The sequence below is a fragment of the Mixophyes fleayi genome, chromosome 8, assembly GCF_038048845.1.
Source record: "Mixophyes fleayi isolate aMixFle1 chromosome 8, aMixFle1.hap1, whole genome shotgun sequence".
Taxonomy (NCBI): domain Eukaryota; kingdom Metazoa; phylum Chordata; class Amphibia; order Anura; family Limnodynastidae; genus Mixophyes; species Mixophyes fleayi.
In genome coordinates, this window is record NC_134409.1 from 42,262,122 (window position 1) to 42,282,893 (window position 20,772).

A 20,772-nucleotide genomic window follows, 5' to 3' on the forward strand; every position below is an offset into this window, starting at 1 on the left:
CATTTTCTTAGTACATCGTTAGAAGTGCATTTTGAACTTTGTCTACTGACTTTTTCACTGACTTATTTGATTCTTAGCAGTGTTTGTTTTATCGATTGTACTGGTCATTTTATCCCTTTATTTTATTTCTTTTATTGCAGAATTTTTTATTTGTTTATTGTGCATGGTCCATTAAATGTTGTTTTATCTTAGTTCACTTTGATCCATCACTTGCAATTTTATATATCTATCCACATTAAGATAATTGAGCACAATTTACCATTTATTTTTTGTCTAAGATTTTAAAGGGATAGGATATTCCCTTTTGGTAATAGCTGCTCTTATCTTATCATAGGGTTGAGCGCCACTATTATTTGTTTATCTAAAGTTGACAAGGACAAGATAAGCAATATATTACATTTGGTGTATTACAGTTAAGGAATTGTTCTATCCCCCATACCTTCAAAAATGTGTCTGTATATTCCTTAGTTTGGATTTTATATTGGCATGCTTTGCATGCTCCACATTGGAAGAAACCCTTTGGTCTTGTTGATAATTGTTTTCATTGTGACAGAAATGCACTATGGACCAATTGGTCCCTAAGGTTTCTGGAACGTCTCCATGTGATTGATACCTTATTTTTAAGAATTTTTCTAAGGTCTTCATCCAATGTGAGAATGTGCCAATGTTTTTGGAAGATAGCTGCTATCTTCTTCCATTTGGTACAGTACCTACCTATCATTCTGATGTCCTTATTTTGCATCCTCTTTTTGTTCTTGTTGGGAGAGGGATATATTAGGGATTCTCTCTCTCTTGTACTTACAGCCTTCTCTGCTTGTTTTATCACCTTTCTACTATACCCACGATCGATTAATCTTTTTTTGAGTTCTCCAGCTCTCTGTGTAAATACTGTATTGTTAGAGCAGTTTCTCTTTATTCTTAACAGTTCCCCCTTTGGGACCCCCTTAATCACTGGGGGAAAATGAGAGCTCATGAAATGTAAAAGACTGTTTGTTGCTGTCTTTTTACGGTAAATATCTGTATCTAGTCTTCCATCTTTAGTCTTCATAATTGTGAGATCTAAAAAGTTTATCGTAGTCTCATTAATTTCTGAAGTTAGTTTAAGATTTATATTGTTGATGTTAAGAGTCATTACAAATTCCAGAAAGAGAGAGTCATGACCATCCCATAATATTGGAACATCATTGATGTAGTGTAGCCACAGATGTACGTGGCTTGTATCCTTTTCATTCTGAGCATTGAATACATATTCTCTTTCCCACCAGCCTAAAAATAAATTGGCACATGTGGGGGCACATGCGGTCCCCATTGCCGTCCCCCATATTTGAAAAAAGAATTTGTCTTCAAATATCAAGTAGTTCTTAGGGTGAATTGTAGTAGTTGTAGGAGAAATTCATTAAAGTTGTTCTGTTTCTCCATATTCAGAAAATGATGAACAGCATTAATGTCTTGTTGGTGTAGGATGTTAGTATACAGTGATTCAAAGTCTAAAGAGGCTAGCTTTGTGGAATCATTAATTATCACATTATTAAGTTTTGATAATACATCTAGTGTATCCCTCACATAAGAGTCAAGGCTTGTTACATGTTTGCGTAGATGTAGATCTATGCGCTTACTTGCATTTTCTGTAAGGCAGCCTATCCCTGAGACTATTGGTCTTCCTGGGGGGTTGGATTCATTTTTATGTATCTTCGGGATAATGTAAATTGTTGGTATTTTTGGATTGTGAACCTCTAAATATTCATAATCTCCTTTTGAGATTGTTCCCTCTTCCTAAACTTGTCTTATTAGTTTGTTATAGGTTGACAGATAATTAGCTGTAGGGTTGAAGATGAGGCGTTGGTAACATTCTGCATCATTCAACTGTCTGTACATTTCTGTTAAATACTGTTCTTTGGGCCACAAGACGATATTCCCCCCTTTGTCTGAGGGTTTAATGATGGTATCATCCCACATTTTAATTTCTTTTAAGGCTGTTCTTTCTTTTCTACTCATATTACCTTCACCTAAATCGTTATGTGAGCATGTATGATGTACTTTGTCCAGGTCTTTGGAGACCAACTCCCTATAGATCTTAATCTGGTGACAGATAGATATGTCCGGGAGGAAAGTTGATTTTTTTCTTGAATTTGGGGGGCGTAATTTCTTTATTTAGGGAATGGTCTTCAGTATTCAGTTCCTCCAATATGAGGAGTGCATTTCTCTCTTCTTCTGTTTCAAATAAATCTATTGTCAGATCTCTTTGTTGAGAATCCGAAAGGCAAATGGTGTTAGATTGATTAAAGTAAATTTTTTTAAGCAGTAATTTCCTAGTGAAAACAATAGAAGGGCTGCGCTCAACCCCAATTTAGGCAAGGACAGCAATACTCAGGAATCCCTTCATGTAAATCAAACTTATACACACAATGTACTGCGCTCAATTGCCAAAAATGTGGATATACACTGATCAGATGTTATTGAATGATAGATGTAGGTGCATATAACTTGTATTATTGGTGAATATACATCAGAATATAATGAAATTGAAGTGGTCAAGTGTATGACTCAAATTGAGAGAATGGTATAAGGAGGCTATATGAATATGAGACAATACCATTTGAAAATAAAATCAAATAAAAAGTGAAAACGATGAACAATATGAAAAGTAAAAACCAAAGGTTTAATCAGTGATTGGTCATACACATAGTGAACTAAATAACATAGCTCTGTAACATCATGTGCCAACAGATTAAAAATAATAAGAAATATGTAAAATTATACCAATAAAAAAGTCAATCATAAAATCCAGCAGGGTTCCAGCGTGAACCCTTTCACAGGGAATCCCAATGAAATTGAAAATAAGCTTCCTATCCAAAACGTCACAATGAGATAAATCCGATAGATGGAAACAAACTTTTGGGGATCAGAGAGCCGGTACTCACACTTCCAGATCACAAAATATATGTGGCAGGGTACCTGACCAAAGACATCAGGATCCAGGGACCGCGGTCCAGATGATATCCAAGCGGCAATTGTAACAGTGAAGCTCGCAAACCATGTGGGTAATGAAACAGAACAGCGGGGAAAAACGGAGTGCGTTCCAGCGTGGAACGCAAAATCCGGATATCCTGTTGTGTCTAGCGGATGTGGGTGTGTCCAACGCGTTTCATCTGCTCTGCAGATTTCTTCAGGGAATGTAGGTAATGGGTTGAGATTGTATAGTCGTTTATATAGTGTAGCCAATAATTGAGTGAATGGATACCCTTGAATTGGTCAGCTGTTAATCGACCATAATGTTAACATTGCCAGCAAATGCTTGTATGGTTAAACAAGCATGCTGCAATATAATAAACATAATATAATATTACAGGTGAACATATATATATAAAGCTTGCAAAATACAAACAAGGATAACAGCGCTAATAATCTTAATAAAAATATACATTTTACAGGTGAAGAAATGATATTACTTCTGGGTATGTCAATAAATACTGTAGGTGTATACAGATAATAGGATGGACAGTATGCCTAATTGAACCAATATTAAACTATACAACAAAAAAACTATTATGTAACTGACATATACCTCTGTTGGAATGCATATATGATGGAATGTCAGCAATCGAAATACAGCAATAAAGTTATAATTTGCAATTGTTCTCATCAATCATCATTTCAATAATAAAACCGTAATGATACAGATATAGATATATATTGTGTGTTGGTACATAGGAGATGACGTGCCTTTACACTCAATATCACCGTATTGGGATGTTTCTACTACATGTACTCTACTGTACCGGATGTTCCCGGGAGGTCGCCCAACCCGGTACTAGACCAGCTCCACTCTGCTTGGCTTCCAAGTTCGGTGGGGATTGGGCATTTCCAGGGTGGTATAACCGTAGTCTACATGGAGACACAATACCCAAAGGGACAAAGGTGACATAGGCACTGGATAGTCATCAACTAATAACCAATAATTCACAATATCCGAATGATATGACACCATATTATAATGAGACATCATATTCCATATTAAGTCCTCGTGGTGTTAATGTGTTAAAATAAAAAATCAGTCTGGTTTCTTCCCTGTTAATATTTTTGATTGGGTCTCCCCCTCTCCAGTTGTTGTGTACACACTTAATGCCGAAAAAAGTCAACCCTTTTGGGTCACAATTGTGGGTAGTTTTAAAGTGGCTAGAAAGGTGATGCTTCTCAAAACCATTACGTATATTCCTGACGTGTTCACTAATTCTGACCTTCAGTGGTCTTATTGTGCGGCCGATGTATTGTTTTCCACACGGGCAATTAATGAGGTAGATGACGTTCTTAGTGCTACACGTGATAAAGTCCTTAATCAGAAACTTCCTATTATCATGGGATGAAAAGACCTCAGTAATCCCATGTGTGTTAATTTGTTGGGTGGTACGGCAATTGACACATTTGCCACAGTGATAAAAACCTGATTTCTGTTGAATCTGGGTCAACCAGTTGGTGTGTGTGTGGTACTATCTTTAATATGATTTTTAACCAGAACTTTCTTCAAGTCTGGAGCTTTCCTGAAGACAATTTTAGGTTTAGCATGAATTAGAGGACCTAAAATTTCATCCTTTTGTATGATGTGCCAATGTTTATAAATAATGTGCTTTAAAGAATTGGCTTCTTTGGAGTAATCTGAAACAAAATATACCTGGTCATTACCAGTGTTAGTGTTATCTGGAGGAGTCGGTGGTATTGATGTTTTGTACCTCAATAGTTGATCCCGATCGGTACTAAGAAGTTTGTTAAATGCTGTATTGATAGTGTGATGATCGTATTGTTTCTCCTGAAAGTAAGATTTCAATTCAGTCCCCTGAGTGATGTAATCCTGTATGTTAGTGCAATTACGTCTAATCCTTGTAAATTGGCTGAATGGTATGCTCTTGAGCCACTGCGGATGGTGGTGACTGGTCGAAAGAATGTAACTATTGACATCTACTTGTTTCCTATAAGTTTTGGTTGCCAAGCAATTGTTTTGTATGAAAATTTCTAAATCAAGAAATTCTACAGATGATTGGCTGTGATTGACAGTAAATTGAAGACCGTATTGATTGTCATTGATATGACTCAGAAATTGTAGAAGGGTGGATTCAGGACCATCCCATATGATAAGAACATCGTCAATATATCTACGCCAGAGCACCAGGTTTGCCTCCCAGTCATTATTGGACCAGATGTTATGGTCTTCCCAAAAACTCATATAGAGATTTGCATAACTGGGGGCAAACCTAGTGCCCATAGCTGTCCCTTGTGTTTGTAGGTAGAACTTGTCCTGGAACCAGAAATAGTTATGTCTAAGGATAAAATCAATATTTGTTAGTATGAAATCTGTCTGACTCTTGTCCATAGTGGGATCTTGTTCTAGAAAATAACGTGTACTATTGATGCCTAGGTCATGTTTAATGATAGTATAGAGCGAAGTCACATCGCAGGTGACCAGCCAGTATCTAGAGTTCCAAGTGATTCCTTTTAGAATCTGTAAAATGTGTGTAGTGTCTTTTAAATATGCTTTTTGTATCTTAACAAACGGTTGAAGATAAGTGTCCAAATAATGCGAAAGATTGGCTGTAATTGACCCAATCCCAGAAATGATTGGTCTGCCTGGTGGTTGTGTGATACTCTTATGGATTTTTGGGAGATAATATATAACAGGAATTACAGGGTGAGAGTTGTAAATATAATTATATTCTTTATTGGTAAGTATGCCCAATTCTATACCATGGGTGAGGATAGTTTTGAGTAGCTCAGAAAACTCCATTGTTGGATTTGTGTCCAAGAGCTTATATGTTGATGAATCAGATAGGAGTCTATACATCTCTGTTATATAGTCAGTAGTGTTTAAAATGACTATACCCCCACCTTTGTCTGCCGGTTTTATGATGATATTGTCCAAAACCTGTAATTGTTTGAGTGCCTGCATTTCTAATGTAGTTAGATTAACAGTCTTGTTTCTCTGTTTATGTGGAATAATGGTATCAATATCTGCTAGAACTAGTGTTTTGAATGTGTTTATAAGACTACCCTAATTTGTCGCGGATAAAAAGTAGACTCTGGTTTAAGATTGGTATGTTTATATGTGTCAGGGGAATTGAGAACTTGACGTTCCAAGGGGGTTTTGGCGTAATATTTCTTAAGGGTTAGTTTCCTAATGAAGCGTTGTACGTCTCTATAGGTGTCAAATTTGTCAAGGGACCTAGTTGGAGCATATTTGAGTCCTTTGCTTAATACATTATTCTGTGACTCAGACAGAATGTGATCGCTCAAATTGAAGATTCCAATAGGTTTGGAATCAATTCTAGTTGTATTTATTGCTTTGTTTTTTTGACCTCCTCTCCTTCCTCTTCTGAGTCGTATAGTTTCCTTTTGACTGACTGGGACTGACTGGGTTTTAGGTGTGTACTCATGAATTTTGGGCCCAGTCCTAAAAAATGACCTATTTGTGAAAGGGTGTCATGCTGGGTGGGGACTAGATCAAAATTTGGGTTGTCTAAGGCCAATCCTGGTGTCGCATAGAGTGTATTGTCCTTATTGATATTGGTGGTATCAATATGTCCTGAAGGTGGAGTGACCAAATTTGGAGTAAGGTCACTTCCTAATGCATTATATGCTTTAGGTGTCCGATGTTTCCAACCATCCTCAAATGATTGGATGGCTAGATGTTCATAATCAAGACTGGGGTCATCATGTACAGAAAATGAAACAGAATCAGATCTTGAGCTGTCTGGTGTCTTATGAGTGGATATCGCCATCTGAGGCATAGCTTTGGTGGGTTTCTGGTGTATGAAAGCCATGTATTGTTGGTATGTGAAACCCATTTTTTTATATGGTAATTCGGATGTTCTTTGTAAGTGTTTATGAATATGATTGACAGTGTGATCAGATCTAGAGGGAATCTGGTGTATAGTCTGTACTATTTTAGAAGGTTTATCCTTTTTGTATTTAATTCCAAATTTGTCTCTCATATATTTTGATCTCTTAATATCAATAATTGAATGTTCTTTACGGGCCAATCTGCCCTTGAATAGTTGTGATAATTCTAGATAAGCTGGTTCATTTTTCATGGGACAAATGGCTGCGTCTATAATATTGATCTGATTCTCTAAACCTGCGATGTGACTTCGCTCTATACTATCATTAAACATGACCTAGGCATCAATAGTACACGTTATTTTCTAGAACAAGATCCCACTATGGACAAGAGTCAGACAGATTTCATACTAACAAATATTGATTTTATCCTTAGACATAACTATTTCTGGTTCCAGGACAAGTTCTACCTACAAACACAAGGGACAGCTATGGGCACTAGGTTTGCCCCCAGTTATGCAAATCTCTATATGAGTTTTTGGGAAGACCATAACATCTGGTCCAATAATGACTGGGAGGCAAACCTGGTGCTCTGGCGTAGATATATTGACGATGTTCTTATCATATGGGATGGTCCTGAATCCACCCTTCTACAATTTCTGAGTCATATCAATGACAATCAATACGGTCTTCAATTTACTGCCAATCACAGCCAATCATCTGTAGAATTTCTTGATTTAGAAATTTTCATACAAAACAATTGCTTGGCAACCAAAACTTATAGGAAACAAGTAGATGTCAATAGTTACATTCTTTCGACCAGTCACCACCATCCGCAGTGGCTCAAGAGCATACCATTCAGCCAATTTACAAGGATTAGACGTAATTGCACTAACATACAGGATTACATCACTCAGGGGACTGAATTGAAATCTTACTTTCAGGAGAAACAATACGATCATCACACTATCAATACAGCATTTAACAAACTTCTTAGTACCGATCGGGATCAACTATTGAGGTACAAAACATCAATACCACCGACTCCTCCAGATAACACTAACACTGGTAATGACCAGGTATATTTTGTTTCAGATTACTCCAAAGAAGCCAATTCTTTAAAGCACATTATTTATAAACATTGGCACATCATACAAAAGGATGAAATTTTAGGTCCTCTAATTCATGCTAAACCTAAAATTGTCTTCAGGAAAGCTCCAGACTTGAAGAAAGTTCTGGTTAAAAATCATATTAAAGATAGTACCACACACACACCAACTGGTTGACCCAGATTCAACAGAAATCAGGTTTTTATCACTGTGGCAAATGTGTCAATTGCCGTACCACCCAACAAATTAACACACATGGGATTACTGAGGTCTTTTCATCCCATGATAATAGGAAGTTTCTGATTAAGGACTTTATCACGTGTAGCACTAAGAACGTCATCTACCTCATTAATTGCCCGTGTGGAAAACAATACATCGGCCGCACAATAAGACCACTGAAGGTCAGAATTAGTGAACACGTCAGGAATATACGTAATGGTTTTGAGAAGCATCACCTTTCTAGCCACTTTAAAACTACCCACAATTGTGACCCAAAAGGGTTGACTTTTTTCGGCATTAAGTGTGTACACAACAACTGGAGAGGGGGAGACCCAATCAAAAATATTAACAGGGAAGAAACCAGACTGATTTTTTATTTTAACACATTAACACCACGAGGACTTAATATGGAATATGATGTCTCATTATAATATGGTGTCATATCATTCGGATATTGTGAATTATTGGTTATTAGTTGATGACTATCCAGTGCCTATGTCACCTTTGTCCCTTTGGGTATTGTGTCTCCATGTAGACTACGGTTATACCACCCTGGAAATGCCCAATCCCCACCGAACTTGGAAGCCAAGCAGAGTGGAGCTGGTCTAGTACCGGGTTGGGCGACCTCCCGGGAACATCCGGTACAGTAGAGTACATGTAGTAGAAACATCCCAATACGGTGATATTGAGTGTAAAGGCACGTCATCTCCTATGTACCAACACACAATATATATCTATATCTGTATCATTACGGTTTTATTATTGAAATGATGATTGATGAGAACAATTGCAAATTATAACTTTATTGCTGTATTTCGATTGCTGACATTCCATCATATATGCATTCCAACAGAGGTATATGTCAGTTACATAATAGTTTTTTTGTTGTATAGTTTAATATTGGTTCAATTAGGCATACTGTCCATCCTATTATCTGTATACACCTACAGTATTTATTGACATACCCAGAAGTAATATCATTTCTTCACCTGTAAAATGTATATTTTTATTAAGATTATTAGCGCTGTTATCCTTGTTTGTATTTTGCAAGCTTTATATATATATGTTCACCTGTAATATTATATTATGTTTATTATATTGCAGCATGCTTGTTTAACCATACAAGCATTTGCTGGCAATGTTAACATTATGGTCGATTAACAGCTGACCAATTCAAGGGTATCCATTCACTCAATTATTGGCTACACTATATAAACGACTATACAATCTCAACCCATTACCTACATTCCCTGAAGAAATCTGCAGAGCAGATGAAACGCGTTGGACACACCCACATCCGCTAGACACAACAGGATATCCGGATTTTGCGTTCCACGCTGGAACGCACTCCGTTTTTCCCCGCTGTTCTGTTTCATTACCCACATGGTTTGCGAGCTTCACTGTTACAATTGCCGCTTGGATATCATCTGGACCGCGGTCCCTGGATCCTGATGTCTTTGGTCAGGTACCCTGCCACATATATTTTGTGATCTGGAAGTGTGAGTACCGGCTCTCTGATCCCCAAAAGTTTGTTTCCATCTATCGGATTTATCTCATTGTGATGTTTTGGATAGGAAGCTTATTTTCAATTTCATTGGGATTCCCTGTGAAAGGGTTGACGCTGGAACCCTGCTGGATTTTATGATTGACTTTTTTATTGGTATAATTTTACATATTTCTTATTATTTTTAATCTGTTGGCACATGATGTTACAGAGCTATGTTATTTAGTTCACTATGTGTATGACCAATCACTGATTAAACCTTTGGTTTTTACTTTTCATATTGTTCATCGTTTTTACTTTTTATTTGATTTTATTTTCAAATGGTATTGTCTCATATTCATATAGCCTCCTTATACCATTCTCTCAATTTGAGTCATACACTTGACCACTTCAATTTCATTATATTCTGATGTATATTCACCAATAATACAAGTTATATGCACCTACATCTATCATTCAATAACATCTGATCAGTGTATATCCACATTTTTGGCAATTGAGCGAGGTACATTGTGTGTATAAGTAATTTCCTAGAGAAGAGCATTAAGTCCTTCTCCCATTCGAATCTATTGAACTGGTATGATGGAGAGAATGATAGTTCCTTACTCAAAAGTTTGATGTGGATTGGGTACAGCTGTCTATCTGTAAGATTGATAATTCTTAAGCCATCTTCTAAACCCTGGTTCGTCTGTGGTTCCTCCGAGGGGGGTAAGGGGTTTCCTGCTCCTCCATTGTTTTCCTCTTTCTTTCTGGATTTCAACCCCCCCCCCCCCTGTGTATCTGTCTAATTTTACTTTGTTCCCCCGTCCCGATTTCTTGGGCGCAGCCTTAAAAAAATCTCTCCTATATAGGGAATCCTCTCTTGAGGATACAGATAGATCTGTTGTTTCACCCTCCGATTAATCAATTTCTGAAACACTGTTAAAGGAGATTGATTTGCTGATCGGTTTCTTGTAGTTCCATTTGAAAACAGTGTTGTTAAGGTAATAATTACGATCGCTTGTAAATTTAATGCGTTTTTTTATCCATCACTGTTTTCTCAAATTGATCCAACTCCTTCTCAAATTTGTCGTATGCTTTCTGAAAACTATCTAGATTTTCAAATTGTTTTAATTTGACACTTAATTCAGTTATCTCTTTGGTATACTGCTCCAGTAATAGACCATCATGCTTTATCAGAATTTGAATCAGCTCATTAGAGCATTTTGTTAGAGTTATTTCCCAATCCCTTTTGAGGTCCTCATTGATTAATTCGAAAGCTGGGTATACCTTTGGTCTGAGGCCCCTCAGAACCATATTTTGTTTTATGTAATTGGTAAACATCGTTTTACTCCAAAACGTTTTTGTTTGCTTGAACATAATATCTTTTAAAATTGAGAGTACTCAACTATTACTACATAAAAAAACAGTCAGTATTTAACTTATGTGCAAAACAGAATACTAATTTGCACCCCTTGCATTGTAACATGGTTTTGTCCAGTAGACTGAAATAAGAAGTTTCTTAAGTTAAGATCCTTAATGAATCAGGCCCCAGATCCACATTTAACAGGGAAATAGGACAGTAACTCACACATTGGTTGGGGTCTTTCCCTTCTTTAGAAATTACAACTATATTTGCTCTGGTAGTGGCCCAGTCAAACTTCCTGCCTAGAAGTATAGTTTTAAATACAACTAAGAGCATGGGGGATAGGGCTGGTAGCATTTTTTTGTACTATATAGCAGTGAAGTCATCTGGGCCAAGGGCAGATGTATTTTTAAGAGCTTTGATGGTGAGTTTTAGTCCCTTGGATGTTATCTCTCCATTCAAAGAGGCTAGTTGTGCCTCAGAATGTGTTGGTAGTTGACAAGATTCTAGAAATTGCCCGATCCTGGTCTGGAGGTCTTTAGGGGGGGAATTATCAGCATGCAAATCATATACTTTGGAGTAAAATTCACGGAAATGATCAGCTATTTTTTGAGGGTCTTAAAGTTTGTTTAAAGGATGCAGAATAGATTTTATTTTGATAATTGATAGTCATTTTTAATTAGTACATCTTTCCATTTTTTACTTTATTGTTATTGTTTTTTCCTATTTTTATCTTTATTTTTTATTTTTATGATTTTTTCTTATTTTTTTCTTATTTTATTTTATATTTTTGTTGCTTACTTATTTTAATGTTTTAAGAATGTATTTTATCTTATTTCATTTTGACGCATGGTTCTCTATTGAAATTATTTTATCCTTATATACTGATTTTAACTTTTAATTAAAGACTTAATTGTCCATCCAATAGAAATGAAAGATATGCTACAAGTAGCCTCTCTAAATATCATCCTTGAAAAAGTCTGTTACAGACAAAATGAGTAGGAAGGAGCAAAGCACACCACAACATTCTTTTTGGCATTATACTTTTTGACCCATGATGGCTTCTGTTACCTTGCTATCTAAATTCCCTTCACGTGGCTCATGCTATCAACAAGCTAAAGGATTATCAAGTGCCATCCGGAGTTCCAAGGGACTAGTAGAAGATCTCTATCAATAATCAAAATTATGCATGTTCTTAGGGCATAATAAGGTAAGGTCTACTGACACTTCCTGATTTATGATACCAGTCCTTTTCCGCTTCACTACGCCAGTAATCCTAAACAGATCTATTAATATGTGCTATTTTAGTTATTTTTTCTTTTTATGGTATGTGCCATTTTATGTTTTATTGTTTATTCTTTTATCAAACTATATTTTCTTTTTATGACCATTAGTATTTCTTTTTTGATTGTGTCCTCCAAATGCCACGTCATTTTTCATTGCATTTTTAACAGACTATTTACTGATACTACTGTTTAAATTGCGCTTTTTTCTTTTTTATATAAATTGTGTTTTTAGACGAGGAGCAGCATAAAATATATATCTAGAAAGAGTGCTCTAGCCTTTTAGTACCACCATAGTGCGTGCTATAATAAAAAATGCAAGTATATAATGATGAACAATATAACTGTTAACCTATTGAAAAAGTTTTCATGCTTCCAATAATGTTAATTCTCTTTTACAATAAATGTAGTAAATCTTTCAACTTGCTTCAAGCAAGCTAATTATTTTTATATTTTTTAATTGGAAAAGAGAATTCATCTTATTGGAAGCATGAAAATATTAACCAAAGGTGAGCAGTTATATTGCTCATCATTATATACTTCCATTTTTTGTTATAATACACACAGGGGCTGATGCAAAGTTGTACGCAAAACAGAAGTAACTTACTCATAAAAAAAGAGCACAGAAAATGTGTATATTTCTGTCCGTATTTAGAGCCGTAAGCAACTCAGGATGCATCTAACTCTGCATCAGCAGCATATGTGCTTAGTTTATAATAAGTCATCATCATCTTTTTTCTGTCTCAATCTTCACCAGGGGTTTATCAACACTAAGTGCTTTAAATAATGTCATTATTTGTAACAGGTATTTTTTGCCTTAGATTCCAAAACTGCTGGAGCACATGTCCCTGCAACTTTATAGTATTCAAAGTTGTAAAGTTAAGGATGTTGTTTGTGACTTATTGGACCATTTTGGAATTATTTATCTAGATGACATTTTAGTTTATTCTGATAACTTAAGGGAACATTGTCAGCATGTGCTTCAGACAGTCACAGGCTTATGGCTAAATTCTAAAACTGCTGTTTTGATTGTGAAACTGATAATTTTCTTTGAAATATTCTGCCTCAAAGGTGTTGAGATGCATCCAAAAAAAGTTAGAAGCCATTTGTCACTGGCCAGTCCCAACATCAGTAAAAGCTGCACAAAGATTCATACGTTTTGTCAACTTTCATGGAACATTTATCTGCAATGTCTCCTACCTGCTCTGGGAGCAGCCAATTTTTCGTGTCACGTGACTTCTTCTGCACAGTGCATGGAGATTACACAGCATATCTGAAGGAGGATGGAGTGCAGGGCACTCTCCCTCCTTCCTCTGTGCGGCATTACTGCAGGTCTGTTTTTCAAGCCAGTCCCTGATACATCAGCAAACTGAATATTAAAGTCTGAACTCTAAGGGGTATATTTACTAAACTGCATGTTTGAAAAAATGGAGATGTTGCCTATAGCAACCAATCAGATTCTAGCTATAATTTATTTAGTACATTCTACAAAACGAGAGCTAGAATCTGATTGATTGCTACAGGCAACATCTCCACTTTTTCAAACTCACAGTTTAGTAAATATACCCCTAAATCTCTTTATAGCTTTAGCTGAATACTCCTAGACATTACAGAGAGAATAAGGTTTCTGTAAGTGTGATATCTGTTGTTATTTAATTCTAAGACTTCTAGGGCCACCTAACCTGTTGTTCAATTCTATAATTAAAGTAAACTTTCTTTGCAAATAATAAATAATAATAAATGAATGCTGTCTCACAAGGAGAGACTTGTGTAAACTTTCTTTGAAGATAGAGCTTGACCTAAGGGTCCCATCAATCTGCAGCGAGTGAAGGACAAGTTCATTTGGGTGGACTGAATAAGTGTACACATACACATTCATTATTAATATCCAAATTTCTGCTGGTTTAAAACAATGTGAAAATTGTCTATTGTGTTATATTTCTGTTGTCATTTTCTCTTTTTGTCATTTTCTCTTTTTGTTAGCACTCTCCTAAAAGATACAGTAGAGTCTGTTTTAAAATTAAATTGTGTGTACTACTGTGGGTGGTACAGTCGCCACCCCCTTTATCAGCACAAGCAATACTCCTGGGGTTTACAAATTCTTTATTGGTAACTGTAGCTATAAATATACAATCATATAAACAATAAACAGACAGACAATGGGAGTCATTTGCAACACAGAAATCAAATAATGCCTTTAATGTTTCTTGTTTTGTGACATCATGCACCAAATTTGTGTCTGCCTTAGAATGAGCAAGCAAGGCTTTGTGAAGCAAGATGACAGCTTTTGTGGACTCACATAGAACTTCTCTTTATGTTATGCAGAACAGCATTTTTGTTTAACACAAATTTTAATGTCTTCATTGGTAGTAAGATAAATCTGTAAGAAGTTCCTTATTTTGGTCTCTGTTTATTAAATGGAAAAAAGCCCTATATCAGGGAGAAAATTTGTTTTTTTGCTGGAAATAGGGCTTCTCCCTATCTATCAAGGGGTTCATGCGAGTGATAGTAATCGGGAAACCTATTGCTACAGAATGATAGTCTATAAAAACTGTACAGGTATGTGTTGTCTGGTCATGAATGATCCCACAGATTTATGTGAAAATGAATCACATCTGTTGAGAATATACAAATGATTTGTTATTAACATACCATGCACAATTTTAGTTCACTGTGTTTTATAATTCTATTTATGACGTACTTTAGTCTTATGGCAGGCAACACAAATAACAATACATATAAGTAGACAAATTATAATTGTTGTGCAACATATTATAAGAGTGATTGTTGTTACATTCAGTCCCCCAGAGTCTTTGGAGTTTGTAATTACATCAGTAGTAGTAGTGGTGTGAGGTGTACTAGTCAGAGGTGTACTAGTCAGAGGTGTACTAGTCAGAGGTGTACTAGTCAGAGGTGTACTAGTCAGAGGTGTGCTAGTAGGTAATATTGGAACATCATAGAAAGCAGCCTGTGCAATGTTTGACATATCTGATTTCTGAAAAACTTTGTCAATGGCAATTATTGCAAAATACAGGATAGTGCCATTTATTATTTTAACATTCTCAGGTGCAAATGTAAAGGTTTCTCTTGATCCAGCTGACAGTGGGATAAGGCTGGCAGTGTTAACCAGAGTGCTAGTTTCAAAGTTATCTCTGATTTCCTTTGGGTCTGTGTTCATTCTTAGTTCATATGATGAAGCTGAAAAAATAGGAAAAAAAGTAATCCATATTTTTAATTGTTTATTTTGTTTTTACATTTATTATACATTTATATTCAAAATATTTTAAGAACAATTACATTTCAGTAAAATTGTTTATGCTAGCTGGCTTATAACAAACCTCAAGTATATGTGTTGTAATTGCCTTAACTAGTTATAGGTTTAGATTTTGCTATAATTAATTTTACATGTAAAATTCTGCGGGTAAATGTATTATGTGCCGATATCATCAAGTCGCCAGAAATCAGTGAATTTGCAGTGAAATTTAAACCGGCAATGGCTTTAAAGGCATTGTTTTTTCATATAAAGCCATTGCCTCGTTAAATTTTCACTTGCCAATTTCCGGCAAACTGCAGAAATCGGCTCTTAATACATTTACCCCCTGGAGTAATAAATTGTAGGAGACTCATATGTGTTATAGCATTTTTATATTTGGGGTAGTGTATGTTTGTGTATGTTGAAATTAACAAGAACAATAAACATGCGTTTCGTCAGAATGACTCTCTCAAGGGAAAAAGAAAGTAATTCCGCCAAAACGCATTGGGTCTCCGCCCTCCACTATTCTATTGGCCAATAGCATCACCGGATGTGACATCACACCCGGAAGTTAGGACCGGAAGTACGTTGCTACTGCACGTGGACCGCAACCTCTACCATCTACAGTAGCGGGACTGATCACCCCCTACTTCCCTTTTCATCTACACATTGCAAGCCTGCTTGCCAGTACATCGGATGAGACACCCGGGACAGTATCATCAGCAATACCTTACAGTAAACGCAAGTATAGATCCCACTTTGATGTGGAAATACATATTGGACTCTTCGGTAGGTTAGCTCTCAATTTAAAAACACATATGTATGACCCAAATATATGGGACTATCACTGTTTAGAGTTAGGACCACCCTATTAGCAAAAGCGCCGTGGAGTGGTGGGTGGCTTTAACATACATTTGCAAATTTGTGCTACTAAGACTTTTGTATTTTTAATCTACAGTAGAAATATCAGGTCTTTTGCTGGCTATAGCAGTGTGCTGGGGGAATTCTTTGTGTGTTTGTTCCTTTTAAGGTGGTCTTATCAGCTGGTTCAGTGATAAATATTCAAGTAGTGTCTTGAAGCTGCATTTTGTTTTGGTATGCAGAAAATTGGGTGTTGGTAACTTTAGTAATGTTGGGGTTAGAGCTGAAGAAAAGATGGGAGGAGTTGGGGCCCATTAAAAATGTTGCTAGTTGTCCAGTTAATTACAATACAGCAACTGCCATACTGTCTGCAACACATAACAAATGTCAATCAAAATACAATCTGCAGTATTGGACAGACCCATTGTGTCTGCAGTGCCTCACGTAACCCCCATACACTGTGCAGTACAGCACACAGCTTAATATACACTCTAAAGCAGGGGTGTCCAACCTTTTAGCTTCCCTGGGCCACATTGGAAGACAACGAGTTGGTTTGGGCTGCACATAAGATACACCAACAATAACGATAGCTGATCATCCAAAAAACCATAGAAAACATAATTAACATATATATATGAGAAAAAAAAGTGATATATATATATATATATATATATATATATATATATCACTTTTTTTTCAAATCCCCCTATACTTACCTTTCAATCGCCCTGTTCAAAATATCCTCTCTAGTTATTATACTATAATCACTTTTTGTATTGTTTCGATGCAATATCAATAAAGTGCATTTAAGCCAGGCATTGTATATCAGGGTGCCCTGACCAGGCCTGCGGTAACTGACATATACATCACTGTGACCCCAAATTGTGACCTGTTTTGCTATTTACACCACTATGTTAGTTAAGGGATAACAACTTATAATGGGCCAAAGAGAATAATATATAATGCCCCATTAGTATTACAAGTAGAAGTATGTAGCAGGGAGATAAGGTCCATGATGCTCCAGGACCAGGTGACTTTTATTCACTGGTCAGCGTCCCTTGAAATAATAAAAAAAATCCCCCTTAACTTACCTTTTAATCGGCTTGTTCTCCTGTCCTCTTCTCTTCTTTTCTCCAATTCCGTGCTGCTGATTGTTCTTCTCGCGTGGGTGACTCCTCTGTGCTGCGCTCCGCAATGGATGTTGGGCGTGATGATATCACGCCCGACATTCACTGCGAGCACCGCACGGAGGAAACAAGGGAGGGAGCCAGAGTACCAGCTGATGTGACCGCGTGACCTCAAGGTAAGTATTTTCTTTTCTTTTTTTTGCAGAATTTTTTTTTTCCATTAACTGTGCTGCCCCCTTGCCACAACCAAAACTCCTTCTGGGCCACATTTACAGACGTGCTGGGCCGCATGTGGCCCGCGGGCCACGGGTTGGACAACCCTGCTCTAAAGGATATCACAGTCCTCTACACTAGGCAAGTGCTGAGCAGATGAAGGAGGACAAGAGTTGATTCTGGGCTGGGAACAAAAGCACAACAGCAAACAGTAGGTGGGAGGTTGACAACCACCGGGAGTGGGGATGAGAGATAGGAGAGGACTTGACAGCCACTGGGACTAGAAGGAGGCACATGTTTGGAAAAAATAGGAGGATGGGAGTGGTCTTGAGCAGATGCAGGGCTTGACAGCAACTGAAAAGAGACATGTCTCATCAGGTCCCATAAGCAGCTGTTGTTTAACATGTACCTGGAGGCCACTAGAAGGAGGTTGGGAGCAGAACAGAGCTTGAGAGCCACTATGCATAGGTGAAGGTAGGGGTGTTAAGAAGCAATTTTTTACAGCACCCGATGGAGTTAGAGCCTTGGCACTGAAATGAGGTATGTCTCATTACGGCAATGAAGAAATTGCGGCTTAACGTACACCCAGATGGAGTGCTTGCCAACCAGCTAAAGGTGTGTGTCTTGACCACCATAAAGACTAAGCAGGTGTTAATAACCACAAGGACTGGCTTAACCTTCACCATAAGAAGGCATTGCTTCACAGGCATATGGAGTGAAAAAATATAAAGTTGGGAATGACAGAAAGTGCAGAGGGTAAGTTTTGTGAAGATTCAAGTTTTGCGAATAGGCGATTAGTGTTCTGTACAATGCAGTTATGGCACAGATTCCAGGGGGCATCTGGTGCACTGTGTGTTTAGTGATCTGTGTACATATTAATTCTTTGCAAAGCAGGTGTAAGCAAATTTACCCCCAGGTCCTCATGTTATACATTGTTTCATTTCCTGTCTGAATTTGTTGCCTGATGGCTCCAACTCCCTTTTTTGCCTGTATTAACCAAATACATACATGTTTAACTTGTTACATTTCACCCAAAATAATCTAAATTATTTTATTGTTTGGAGTTAATTTGTAGCTATAACATAATAATTGAATAATTATTAATACCTTGTCCATGGTCCAGATCATCACCAGTTGCTGTCCAAGACAACACAATCCTTCGATTTACTAATCTTGCTTCCAAGTCAGATATTTTCTCAGGGTTTAAGAGATCCGGTTGCTCTCCTGAAGGCACATTGGACAGCAAAAAAGAGCCACCGGAGGCTGTCCTACTAAATGCCCCAAAATTAACCTGAAGATCATCCTCATTCACAGTGGGTCTTGGAGGATTTATAGTTATCTTACCTAGAGTAAACATGTAAGGTGTTTTATATATGAATTTTGCTACATTCTAACAATTTCCATTTCCATGTTTACTAATACATTTTGTAATAGAATAATTGATACAATTCAAAAAGGGCTCACCTAAAGTGCATTTAGAAATGATCTTATCACATATAAGAATAAATGTTGCTTATCCAGATGAATTTACAAAGAACCTATTTTTTGGATTAAAGTATTTTTAAAAAATCAAGTACAATTTAAACATAAGACTGTTTGAAATTAAAGACCTAATAGAATAATCTTGGAGAAATACACTATATAGACAAAAGTTTTCGGACGTGTGACTATTACACCAACAGGGGCAGGAATGACATTGTATTCGAATACATATTTTTTAATATGGAGTTGGTTGCCCTTTTGCAGCGATATCAGCTTCCACTCCTCTTGGAAGGCTTTCCACAAGATAAAGGAGTGTATCTGTGGGAATTTGTGCCAACTCATTCTGTAGAGCATTTATGAGGTCAGGCACTGTTGTAGGACAAGAAGGCCTGACTAGCAATCTCCATTCCAGTTCATCCCAAAGGTGTTAGATGGGGTTTGAGGTTAGGGCTCTGTGCGGGCCAGTCAAGTTCTTCCCCACCGAACTCATCAAACCATGTCTTTGTAGTCCTTGCCTTGTGCACTAGGGCACAGTCAGGTTGTAATAGAAAAGGGTCTTCACCAAACTGGAAGCATTGCATTGTCCAAAATGACTTGGCATGCTGAAGCATTTAGATTGCCATTCACTGGAGATAAAGGGCCTAGCCCAAACACTGAAAAACAGCCCTATACCAACTTCACAGTTGGCATGATGCAGTCAGGCAAATAACGTTCTCCCGGCATCTGCCAAACCCAAACTCGGTGTTCTGACTGCCAAACAGAGAAGCGTGATTCATCACTCCACAGAACACGAATCCACTGCTCCACAGTCCACTGTTGGTGTGCTTTACAGCACTCAATCCAACGCTTGGCATTGGTCTTGGTGATGTGAGGCTTGTATGCAGATGCTCGACCATGGAAACCCATTCCATTAAGCGCCCACTGCACAGTTTTTGTGCTTCCACACATGCCTGTGGAAGTTTGGAACTGTTCAGCGATGGAATCAGCAGAGCATTGGCGATATTTACGCACCATGTGCCTTCACAGTTGTTGACCCCGCTCTGTGATTTTATGTGGTCCTCCATTTTGTAGCTGAGTTTCTGTTGTTCCTAAACGCTTCCACTTTCTAATAATATCACTTACAGTTGGCTGTGGAATATCCATCAGGGATGAAATTTCACAAACCATCTTACTGTAAAGGTGGCATCCTATCACAGTACCATGCTTGAAGTCACTGAGCTCTTCAGAAAGACCCATTTTGTATCACAAAGCTATGCAAATGGAGACTACATGGCTAGGTGCTTGATTATATACAGCTCTGGCACCAGGTCTGATTGCAACACCTCAAGTCAATAATTAACAGGTGTGGTCAAATACTTTTCTCCATATAGAATATACTGCAGGTATATTATATATTATACACAAACAAAGCATAGTATGCAGTATAGATGCTTTTGTCTTCCAATCATAATAAGAACAGTACCACTCTTTTGGAGCTATCACTCTGTAATACCTGGAGGTTGTTAGACACCCATTATTGGTGAGGAGTATATGGAGAGGGAATGGGTACAT

At 37.2% G+C, this 20,772-nt stretch overlaps 1 protein-coding gene and 2 pseudogenes across 1 annotated transcript in view; 1 reads left to right on the plus strand and 2 right to left on the minus strand.

Annotated features, from left to right (window-relative positions):
- Positions 1-3,767: 3,767 nt before the first annotated feature.
- On the minus strand, positions 3,768-3,886 carry LOC142100463 (5S ribosomal RNA; annotated as a pseudogene).
- Positions 3,887-6,323: 2,437 nt separating this feature from the next.
- LOC142100229 (calcium-activated chloride channel regulator 1-like) overlaps positions 6,324-20,772 on the minus strand; it is a 77,072-nt gene continuing 62,623 nt past the window's right edge. The window contains exons 13-15 of the mRNA XM_075184162.1: positions 18,847-19,083; positions 14,987-15,483; positions 6,324-7,163 (exon numbers count right to left, since the gene is read on the minus strand). Of these exons, the coding sequence (XP_075040263.1) occupies positions 6,324-7,163; positions 14,987-15,483; positions 18,847-19,083 (1,574 nt within the window). The remainder of the gene's footprint in view (positions 7,164-14,986; positions 15,484-18,846; positions 19,084-20,772) is intronic.
- LOC142100464 (5S ribosomal RNA) lies at positions 8,688-8,806 on the plus strand (annotated as a pseudogene).